Raw genomic sequence first — 12,331 nt, 5'->3', positions numbered from 1 at the left:
TTTATGAGCAGTGATGAGTATACCCAGACTGCTCTGAAAAACAGTTAATACTTTGCTTCATGCTTTTCACTGACCATGTTTGGACTATTAGAGCATGACATAATAAGCTGAAATATGAACAAGTCTTTCAGCTGCACACAAAGCTTCTTTGCTTTTCCCTTTGAACAAGTGAGCAAGCAAACAGGAGGTCCTCCATTAACTATAAACCAGGGAATTATGGCCAACAACTTCGGAACAAGTCAGAGTATTCAAACATGGTTTGAAGTCTATTCATTGCAAAGCTGTTAACCATAGTTTCCTGGTTCAGACAAAACAAGAAACTCTAGTTAAAAGATAAAAGAAGATTTCCTGGCTAGTTGGTTTACCCCTTCACACATGGGTGCTGCATATACAGCAAGGAGGCTTCTTCATATGTCAACTTACTAAGTCAAAATATGACCACCCAAACTCTCCCACAAAATGGTACAATTAAGCATTTTATGCAAGGGGCGTCAGCTGTGAGTCAATCGCCCAAGGAGGAAATCTGAATCATACATTCTGTACTGCTGCCTCTGAAATGGACAGCTGCAATAGTACACTGTTTTAAAGGAAATCCATTTGACATACACAGAAACGAGTCTGCTCTTCTGAATTCAATATGCCTGTGTTGTGTAGATTAATACCATGCTCCAGCTGTGCTTATATGTTTTTCCCCCTCCATGGAATAATGCTGTTAAAACCACAGATCCCTTTGTTATATATCTTATGGGGATAATTCACAAGAGTAGTACTTGCCTAAACAGAGCTTCCATCAGCAGCTGCTCCCACCAATATTTATTTTCAATTTGTCACAAATATAAGAGTCACTGTGTCCATGGCTTAGGAAAATCTGGGTTCAAATCCCTATTTACTATCAAGCTGAGTGGTTGACCTGGGCCAGTCACATGCTTTCAGCCTAGTCTCCTCCACAGGATTTTTGTGAGGTCAGAATAAGTGCAACCTCCATGCATGTGCATTGTGGTGAGCTGTTTGGAGGAAGGATGGAATGAAAATGTGAGATACAAATAATGGATATGAAGATGTGGCAATAATTATGGTATCTTATTGCAAGATCTAGTAATTATATATGGTAGGAATTATACTCTGTTTCCTAATCACAGCAGGGAACAACTCCCCAAAGACGAAAAACAGATTACTGCTTTCGGAATAAAATTTAGATATGGATTTGTGCACAACTGATGCCTTTCTACTGGCATCTTGTCAAGCTATACAGAAGTTAATAGGTGTCAAACATCACAGGGAAGCAAAGCTTTAATTTCCTCAGATCAGCATTCCAGACAAAGTTTACAGACAACTTTTTTGCAAAGGGTTATTCAAGTAGTCCCCCCCCCCCCTAAACATTGGCTGACTGAAATCTAAGCTGGGGGGGGGGATTACTGCCAGGATTATACCAAACTTTGCATTTATTTCCCCAGAATCTCTTCCCCTTTTTTCAGCACACTCTCCAATATCAACAAGGACTCTCCAGACATCTGTGCTGTGGGCATTGTAACCCCTGAAAGTTGGGTCACAAACATAACCTCAATATAGCATCAGGCTGGTACGTCCATGCTTCATCAGAATGTACCACGATTTCCATTCCATTTTTGAGACTTGCTTTGATAAACAAGCAAAATTGCAACTTGGGAGAGAGGGGCAGAGGAGGTGGGCAGGCAAGGGGGGGTGTCTTTGAAAGTGTCAGTTGCAGAGTTTCAAAAATTTTATTTCAGTTGTTTATACTGTGGGTTCCTCTAGTGGTGCATAGTTACAAGTGAATAGACATTCCACTGAGTGCAACTTGGTGCAGAGACAAGTCCATATCTAGATGTACATTCTGACCTGCTTTTTTACCAGCTGCATTGGCTGCTGGTAAAGGTAGATCTGCAAGCATGCACATATAGACCATTCTGCCTTGACATTAAGATCCGCTTGAGAATCCCTGCATATAGGCCCACTGTAAGATCAAATTAAAAGGGACGTGAGTGCAAAATGGAAGCAATGGATAAACTTGCTGGGGAGTTGCACTTGGTGGAAAAAGATGGGGAACCCTTTTCTTGTCTGCCACCACTTCTTGCCTGCGACCCCCCCCCCCATCTGCTTTTCTTCATTTGATGAGCAGATGGTGGAGTCCTTAGCTAGGGAAAATCCAGAATGGGGAAACTGCAGAGGATCCCTGCTCAAATCTCCTCACTGCTTAGTAGATGTGTGGCAAGCACGGGACTGGGAACTGCCACATTTTAATGAAGCGCTACAGTAAGTCACTTTCTCTTATATTAAATTTTATGTTTTTCACCTTTCTGACTAAAGGTAGAAGGTGCTAATATTCAATTCCATGGATGAACAGGTCACCTCTAACGATGACATGCTCAGGAAGCCAACATATCTATAAATGAAAACTTTACTGAAGGTCACACTTGGGAAGGCAATGCTTTCTATCCTCTGTATTAATTTATTCTCTTTCAAACTTACACAATGATTTAAGTCTGTATAAATAAAATAAAGAGGAACTTATGAATCTGTTTGGTTTGGGGTTTTTTTTTGGAGAGATATTTATGTTTCTTTGTCTCTAGAGCAACTCCAATTTATATTCTGTTGAATCTTCATTGAAGACCACTGCTTGGAATATCTAGACTACAGACAATCTGATTGCCACTGTGATGCACACTATAGCCTCCATTAAGTTAAGCAGTGGAGATAGTTCTACACTCTATTATTTTTTTCAGAGGTACAGTGTCCCTCATCATCCTTCCTTTTATTTTCTGTTTTGTCAGAGTAGTAACCAAAGTCATCTTTCTTGAGTCTTATTCAATAGCAGGTGGATATCTGGGTCAGCAAACTTTACGGTCAGTGGACACATCTGGAATTTTGAGAGAGCGCTGCGGGCACCAGTCACAAAATGGCTGCCATGAGGTCTGTGGCCTAACACAATAACTGCCACATCTGAAAGAGAGGCAGGACTACAAAATGGTGTTGGATTGTCCCCACATCAGTGGAGAAAAGGCATTGCTCACTGCTCCACAACACTTTACAGCTAATCTCTATTCAGAGTAGAAGAGACCAATGTGGACAAGTTTAATGCAGGAGCATCACAACTCAGAGTCAGGAGTGGAGCAAAACAAAAAAAAAACCCACCAGTCTTTTGTGTACTGTGGATTTGCTGAGATATTTCTCTGGCACCCTAGGAAGTACCGACAGACACTCACAGGCACAATGTTGGCCATCACTGTTCTATATCAACATTACTGTGCAAGTAAAAGGGCAACATTGATCTCAGCGTTAGGCAGGGAGTTCCTTGCGTGACCTGTCCTGACCATGCATAGATTAGATTAGATTTCAGAATTCCACAAGATGGGGACAACCTTCAAGGGCGTGTGTAAGGATGTGAACAGATGTTAGGAGAGGATATTATTATTAGATATTATCCTTCCTCACATTTGTGAGTTCAGCACCATGCATCCCTTTGAAGCTTTAAAAGCTATCCCACAGTGTGGGTGCTCATGTAACTGTGCTGACTTGATATGTGAACATAAATATCATGCATGAACTGAACACAATGGAATTTAGGCTCAGTTTAAGAACGTTAAAAAATGAAAGTGGAGAATTCTTTAGTACAGTACTTTAGAACAAGTGTTCACTATGATCTTCCTATTCCATAAGAAAGCAAAATAACCTAACAAAGTTCAGAGGGCAATGATATATATTAAAATTAAAACAATCCAAAGTGTCAAATTCTGTCATCCGACTTGAACAGAGAACTTATTCAAGGAACCACTGATCAAAGCAAGTTCAAGATCTCTCATAATATTTTAAACAATACAGTCCAGTGTGTTTTCATGCTTAACTTTAAAAGCGTATTATGACTCACTACATTGTAAGAAAAGAATCAGTTGTGTGATAGTTCACATACAAAAACCACAGACTTTTTTTTAAAAAAAATGCTTGGTTCCCTTAGTTTATCATTCAAATGAGATCTGAAACAAACAAACAAAAACACAATAAAGTTTCAAGAACAATGGATTATTTATTTAGGTAAAGAGAGATAGCAATTAATATTTTTAAGTTCATCAAGGGAAAAGTATGCATATGAAAAGAAAGGATTTAAGCATGGACTGGACCAAAGGATCCCACAATTGAAATGTAGCCAACTATAATGACCAATACTAATCAAATTTGACCATTACTGTGTCTCACAAAGGGTTTTTAATCCTGCCTGGACAAAATGTACAGTTGAATAGGAAGAAAGAGGGCTGCTTTTCTTTCAGGATTTGCCTCCAGCTGTTCAGAAGAAGAAAGCACAGTTTAAACACAAACAGATTTGTCTTTCTTTTCCCAGTTCAAATCGTACGTTGGAGCCCTAACTCCAGGTAGTTAAAAGTATGCTGTTCATGGAGTTTGTAACTAACATAACTTTTCAACAGTAGCAGTGAGACCAAAGGTCTATCTAGTTGATTTTCTTCAAGTTACCTTTTCAAAAGTTTGCTGAAAAAATGTATGCTATCTTCTCTCTCAAACAAAAAGTGGCATTAGTCTTCCGAGAAGAGACGGAGATGCAGAGAACTGATGTTTGTATAACCAACTTTTCTTTAGTATTCTCCAGCTATGTCCTTTAAAAGTGGGGGGAGGAACTGGCCTGCTCATTTCCTCTTCTCTTATGAAAACCCCAGTGTTCAAGACCCATTCAGCTTAGTCGGTCTCACGCCAAGGAATCTGGCTACAAGATTGTTTCTCAGGCATGTAACAGGGTTTAGACTGAAAAGGGAGGGGTTGGGATGGAAGTTAGTAACACATGGACAGTTAACAAGCAGCCAGATCCAACTATTCCTCTGGCACAAGATCTTCCTAAGCCTGCTTTAGAGGGAGGAGCTCTGTTGTACAATCCTCTGTCAGCAAAAGGTATTTGCATGCACAAGGCAGGTTTGCCAGTCTATTGACACCAACGAGGTATATAACAAAACATCCTTCTCTTGAAATTTCCACGTCCTTTTTGCTTTTAGCATGGCATTCATACCTAAATTCTGCTTTTCATCCAAAGCTCTGGGAGGCACAGCAAAAGTCTACAGGGAACAACTGAGGTACAGCTCTGAAATCTGGATGTTCCTTCAGCAGCAGTTCAGGGGAACTTGCTGGGCAATGCAGAAACTTGAAAAGGGTTGCCTGCCCTTGACTCAAAGGCTACAATAACCCCAAAAGAGTATAGTGGCTTGCCTGATCTAGTATTCAAACAAACAAGCACGAAAGTCAGAAAATCCATCTGATGTAGTTAAGTCTATAAGCCAGTTAGATTTTGAATTAATAGGAAATTTCCTATCAAGAGGTAAACCAAGTGTCTGCACAGCTACCAAAAGCATGAGGACCTGTCTGGAACTGAAGCTCCTGTTGAGGTGGCTAGCCTAATCCAGAGTGCTTTGAGAATGTCTTCACAACTCAAAATGCATTCTGAGGACCTGTTTAAAGATGGACAGAGTTCAGAGTCCTTTCCCCCCACCTCAATTGGTAACATCAGGCGTCAAGTAACTACTTACCATAACTGGGCAGTTCCTGTTAGTTTGCTCATTCCTTAATGTGGTTTACTGATCAAAGCTTGTTCAGGTTCTCATTAATTATTGGCATCAATTATGCCAGCTAAGCATTGGTATTAGAAAACAGTATCTTATCCAACTCTCACCCCTCACTTCCCTGAGGTTCCCTAATGAAATCTATCCAACTCCCTTTGCACCAGAAGGGCAAGTCAATAGCCCAGGTAAGATAAGAATATTGGAAAGAGTGTGACTTCTGTAAGTTAGCTGCTGGGTGAAGTGCATTCAGAGCTCCATCGGGAGGAACACAGTTAGTTGCCCTTGTGTTACAGAAGCCTGAATGGAGTCCAATGGAAGTTGGGTATTTAATGCCACTAGTCCTGTGATGGAAGGAACATTCTTTCAGCAGAGATTTGGCAGGCAAAACCGCTTGGCTTTCAGGTGTATCTTGAATGCCCTTTCATGCCAAGAGGCCTTAGCAGGTGTTTAAATTGATTAACAAGTCACTTTAATGATTTGTATTGTTTACAATGGTATTTTATGTTTTACAGCTGTGCACTACCCACCAACCATAGTTTACGATATGGCTGTATAGAATAAACAAATGTTCTGATTGCAACTAACAGTTTCAGGCAGGATGGAACATTTACAAATGTTTTAGAGTGGCCTTTGAGAAAAGAAGAACTCGCTGTTTTAAAACAAAGATCAAGACTGTTGCTTTAACAGCCCTGGCCAAAGCAACATTGTTTCTGGATGCTTCCAATCCTGCTCTGGACAGCAGTCCTTTTGCTTATCTTCTTCACATGCTTGCTATTGCAAGCAAGACTCCAGTCTTGCCCCACTGTAGGTCACTGTCCCCAAATGCTGTTTATCGAGCCTAAAACTGTCAAAACAACACTAAGTCTCCAGGTCCAAATATCTGATGGTACACTTTACAGAACTGATCATACAGTATAAAGTTTCTTCTTTTTTATCCTTTGTTGTTATCATGTTAAAACAACAGAAATGCAAACATACCCCCACCCCAGTTTAAGAGTCCATATCTTATTTAATAAGCTAAAAACCTGGGAGAAGAGGAATGTTTTTTGCCTGGCATATAAAGTTATGTAACAAAGGTGCCCGATGAGCCTCCCTGGGGAGAGCATTCCACAAATGGGGAGACACCACAGAAAAGGCCCATTCTCATGTTGCCACCTCCAGAACTCTCATGGAGAAGGAACACAAAGGAGAGCCTCAGATGACGAGCACATGGTCGGGGTTGGTTCATATGGGTAGAGGCAGTCCTTGAGATATTGCAGTCAGGAAACATTTCACCTCTCTCTCTAACTCTTGCTTATCATTGTGATTGTACTCTTTATGGTTCTCTCCTCCCCCTTCCACATTTTAATCAATATTCTTCAATACTGCCCTAGTCTCATGATTTAATTTAGTCAGTCAATAAACGTTTAAAGTCTTAATGTTTTACTGCATTAATGAATCTTAGTAGAAGAATGGCCTACCAAATTCCATAACAGTTAATCAGTTTCAAGTCGTGTGTAGAAGCAATTAAGTAGATAGCACAGGATGCCAATAAAAAATTCATTCTGGAACCTTAATGGTTTGGCTACCATTTCAATTGCCAATCTTTCAATCTTAGGACTAAGAGGTGCGTATCCTTGGATAGGGTGCAGTTGCTTAGCAGACCTGACCCGCTTCTGTACAATGAGTTCAATGTTTAATTTTGCTTTTCAACTCTTAAGCACACAGCTCAATGAGACCTGTATCCAAGTTTATGTTTAGTGGCCCATTTCTGCTGCAAAGAGGCAAAACAATACAGATTGCTTGCAACCATCTTCGACGAATGGGCAGAAACTAGTTTTAAAACTGTTTAGCGTGCTTTTAAAAAAAGAAGTTAATAGGAGTACATTGTATCATTTTGGAATTGCGAAATGAACCGCGTGCACCCACATACACAAAGCCAGTCTGTTTGAGCTCTTGTGCAAAATAAACATACATGTATCCATATCCACAATGCTTATCCAGGCCTGTTTGAACAGGCTGAATAAGTTTTTTTATATGCAAAATGCACACACACACCACCCAGAAGCACTAAATTGTCTATAACCAAATCTGGATCAAGGCCAACACAAGTAGATTAATATAAATGGCACTTTCCCCATCAACTTCATTGGAGTGGAGAGTGAACTCCCTATCTGTCAAGGTTAAAAGGGGCAGTTCTTCTTCTGCCTGCCCTTCCTCCCTTCTTTCAAAGTTAAGTAAGCACTGCAATTCAGGAGCCTAATCTTCATTCCCAATGTATAAGGAATTGTGGAAACCATAAAGCAGTTTGAGAATGTCAGCTAATTTGATGCTGTACATCCGCTTTGGCTTTGGTCAACCAAGACCATATAGACATATAATTTAAACTAAAACCAGATGCACGGTACAAACATCTGGATACTAACATAGGGATATGAGCTGATAAACAGCAGTCTTGCTCTGATAACCTTCGTTGGGTCATATAAAGTCTAAAACTGAGCAACTTGGTCTTCTTTATCTGAAGCGTCAGCATTTTATAAAACTTCTGCTCTGCCCAGAAGCCAAAGGAATTCATTTTAACCTTCCAAACCAAAAAAGCTTATTGTAAGCAAACTATACAATAGATAGTCTGAGATCCATCTGTGTGCTGAATTTCAATTATTCCAATTATTATGAGAACCAAGATATCCTGTACATATTAAAGTTTATAATTCCAAAATAGAATATTAGGGTCCCCCCTCAATTGTATCTGCAAAGACACAAGAACAACCACAATCAAACAAGAACTCTGAATAAGCCCTTCTGATTTCAGTTTTTACATCTTTTTTTAAACTTACTGCTCTTATAAGTATTGCCACACTCCAGAAATTCCCTTAAAATTGGTCACAATTGAGTTCACAGTTGATTTTTTTTCTGTACATGTTTAGCTAGATCTTGCCTCTTTTTTCTTTTTTCTTTTTTGAGCAGCCATTGTTAAAGACCTTCCCTAAATATTTTTTTCTGCATAAATTCCTGTTAGGACACCTATGAAGTTTTGGTCATAAAAAATACACTGTGAATATACTCTACCACAATGGGGGAAAACATTCTTGGCTATTTCTCCTGCCACTTCAGTGTTATCTCTAACCTACAATTTCTATACCTACTCTTCCTGATCAGTATGCCACACTTTCTCTACCTCTGCCCACCCCACCCCCCTGCAATAACGGGCCCTCACTAAATTAGGACTTCCTGCAATTAATTCAAGTCAGTCACCACACCTTCCATATGCTATGTACTATATACCTATTTATTTGATGACCACATAAGCAAAGCAGCGTCTCAGGAGTGCATCAGTACATTTATGCTGACTGTAAAATTATTACACATGTCACAAAGAACTGATACTGTACTTAATTCTCACAACTTCATCCAAAAAATAAATCCCTGAGACTTTTTTTTTAAGCAGTCTACAGCTGGAATGCATTAGTGAAATCTTTGCCATATACTTTTAGCCATCAAGACTGAACTCCAGTGCATCGTTATTTCAATAACTCAAAAGAGCTTTAAAAGTAGTTAAATGCCTTTTTTGTGGGGAGGGAGGGATATGTAAAGTAAAAGGAGGTGTAAAGTAGAGAGGGTTGTCATTTGCACAAAGATCAGGCAAAACCTTTCCCACAAGGACACCCGCTCGGTCCATGACTTTCAGAATATATCTATTGATTGTGTTTAATGAAGCAGGCTTTAAAGTCATACAACCCTAAACGAAGACACAAGCCAGGACTTATGACTTATAGCCAAGTATAAATTCTCAGTTGGGCTGGGTGGACACACTTAATTCAAAAAAGCGAACACCGTGGCCAAGATCTCAAAAAGGTGAAACTGTTTGCTTATGCCTTTCCTCTAACCATCCCTTTCCAAAATCCAGCTCCAACCCACCAGAGGCAGATTAGATCTGATTTGTTACAATTTTAAAAGGGGACACAGTAAGAGTGTGAGTCCATGAACTATATGCAGGGCAGTATTGCCGTTTTAAAGTCATGTTACAGTTTTGAAGTCATGTACCAAAACAAAGCATGCATCTTAAGCTTGCTCCTGCACACTGCTTTGTGTCTGGTCAGAAGCTTTAAGAGAGCAGACAAAACTCCACTGCAGGGTGATCTGTAGCCAGCGGGGCTCTAACCTTACTGCAAAGTTAAAGGGAGAAGAGGGAGCCTTCCTGGTATCTCAGGGCTTCCTCGGCTGCATTTCGTCGCTTCCCCTTCCCTCCTCTCAGCATCCCGAGGAAGACCCAAGGATCTCAAAGGGTAAAGCATCTCCCAACTTCTTCCCAATGCTCAGCACCTCTCTCCCGCCTCCCCAAAGAAAGACCCGCGCGCACAAGAGCATGTGCAGAGTGCCTCTCCCATCCCAGCCAGTATCTGCAATAAGAGGAAAGGAGGCTTCTCCAGAGGGTAAAATGCAGGGGCGCTTAAGAGTTTGAGGTTCCCTCCGCTGCAAAAATTACTCAAGTTTGGGTCCCGCCCTCCTCACACCCGCCTAAAGGGGTTGAGGGGAAGGCAGTTCCAACCCCGGAGCCGTTTTCAAGGCAAGAGCCGAAGCAGCCCTTCTCTTACCCATGGCGTCTGGCAGGCGTGCAGGTGGCTCGGCTGGCGGCGGCAGTGGCGACTTCCCCGCTTGCCCTTCAAGGCTGGCTTTCCCCGGCTGGCTGCGAGGCGACGAGCAAACTCCTCCCGGCGGCGTCCTCCTCTCTCGGAACAGGCGCCTCAGCTGCTCCTCCGCGCGCCGCTCGCCTGCGCCCGCCCTGGATGCGCTCTCGCGCCTGCTTGGCCGAAGGGGGCGGGGCCTGCGCGGAGCCGCCTCAGAGAGGAGACCCCGCCGCGGGTCCGCAGGCCGGGGAGGCGGGAAACTCCGCGGAGGCAGCTCTTCGCCTCGGACGCCTTTGTGAGGGGCGCAGCAAGGCAGGGCGAGGAGACTTCAGGTGCCTGGAGCTTCCCGGGCATTGTGTGGCTCTCTACATGCGCCTTGAACCCAACTCTCTCTCCTGGGGGAAGGATATCTCTCGAGTAACACCATTGGAGCTCTAAGGAATACACGCTTGTAGTACGCGACGGAGATAAGAAGGCGCCTTCTATGGAGCCGGCCCATTGGCCCATCTAGCTCGGTTTCTAGGTGGCACCTGGGACCTTCTCCACGCCCAACAGAGGATCCACCAATGAGCTAGGACCTTCAGTGTTGGTGTTGTTGGTGTTGTCGTTTAGTCGTATCGACTCTTCGTGACCCCATGGACCAGAGCACGCCAGGCACTCCGGTCTTCCACTGCCTCCCACAGTTGGGTCAAACTCATGCTGGTAGCTTCGAGAACACTATCCAGCCATCTAGTCCTCTGTCATCCCCTTCTCCTTGTGCCCTCCATCTTTCCCAACATCAGGGTCTTTTCCAGGGAGTCTTCTCTTCTCATGAGGTGGCCAAAGTATTGGAGACTCAGCTTCAGGATCTGTCCTTCCAGTGAGCACTCAGGGCTGATTTCCTTAAGAATATATAGGTTTGATCTTCTTGCAGTCCATGGGACTCTCAAGAGTCTCCTCCAGCACCATAATTCAAAAGCATCAATTCTTCGGCAATCAGCCTTCTTTATGGCCCAGCTCTCACTTCCATACATCACTACTGGGAAAACCATGGCTTTAACGATACAGACCTTTGTTGGCAAGGTGATGTCTCTGCTTTTTAAGATGCTGTCTAGGTTTGCCATCGCCTTTCTCCCAAGAAGCAGGCGTCTTTTAATTTTGTGGCTGCTGTCACCATCTGCAGTGATCATGGAGCCCAAGAAAGTAAAATCTCTCACTGCCTCCATTTCTTCCCCTTCTATTTGCCAGGAGGTGATGGGACCAGTGGCCATGATCTTAGTTGAAATACCTAATGAAATACCTAATGAAGTGGGTGTGGCCAAAGCTCCCTCAGGTGCCCTAGTGTGTCCTCCCTCCACCTGCAGCTTCCCCCATCTCTAGGCTTGGAAAAAATTCTGTGCTGGTTAAATTTCTGTTTGTCAGTACTTCAGTTATAAAAAAGCACAGGAGAGCAGCTAGGGGAAGTGTATCCCTTGAAGAAATTGGATATATTGTAAGGGGGTGCAGTGGTTGGAGATTATCAGCACTGGAGATGGGCAGTTGAGGAGACTTGAGGTTCATAATCCCCACTTGCCCATAGAGTTTACCTTGGGTGAGCTAACCCTACTTCACCGGGATGTGAGGCTACAAAGGGTGAGAGGAGAACCACGGACAACCTTGGAGGAAAGGCAGAATATAACAGTAATATCATAAATGGGGTATTTGGTACACCACTGTTAGACCGAGAAATACAAAGCAAACTAGGAAGTCCCATCTGCATGTTACAATGTGACCCAGCATCATACCATTTTAAACAGGCATGATGGCTTCCTCCAAAGAATCCTGGGAACTCTGGTTTCTTAAGGGTGAAGAGAATTATTAGGAAACCGCACCTATTTCCCGCATTGTAGTTGTTTAGTCGTTTAGTTGTGTCCGACACTTCGTGACCCCATGGACCAGAGCACTCCAGGCACTCCTGTCTTCCACTGCCTCCTGCAGTTTGGTCAAACTCATGTTAGTAGCTTCGAGAATACTGTCCAACCATCTCGTCCTCTGTCGTCCCCTTCTCCTTGTGCCCTCCATCTTTCCCAACATCAGGGTCTTTTTTAGGGAGTCTTCTCTTCTCATGAGGTGGCCAAAGTATTGGAGCCTCAGCTTCACGATCTGTCCTTCCAATGAGCACTCAGGGCTGAT

General features: G+C 42.7%; 1 protein-coding gene across 2 annotated transcripts in view; it reads right to left on the bottom strand.

Moving 5' to 3' along the window:
• The window catches only part of GPM6B (glycoprotein M6B), a 104,304-nt gene extending 93,969 nt beyond the window's left edge, over positions 1–10,335 (bottom strand). The window contains exon 1 of one of the 2 annotated variants that reach the window (XM_081001426.1): positions 10,148–10,335. In XM_081001426.1, the coding sequence (XP_080857552.1) occupies positions 10,148–10,151 (4 nt within the window). In that variant the 5' untranslated portion in view covers positions 10,152–10,335. The remainder of the gene's footprint in view (positions 1–10,147) is intronic. The other variant, XM_081001430.1, reaches the window with a different exon arrangement.
• Between the last annotated feature and the right edge of the window lie 1,996 nt (positions 10,336–12,331).

Source organism: Podarcis pityusensis, assembly GCF_964106645.2.
Source record: "Podarcis pityusensis genome assembly, chromosome: 4".
Lineage (NCBI taxonomy): Eukaryota > Metazoa > Chordata > Lepidosauria > Squamata > Lacertidae > Podarcis > Podarcis pityusensis.
Note: the sequence above shows the minus strand (reverse complement) of the source record. Positions and strands in the feature narration are given on the sequence as shown.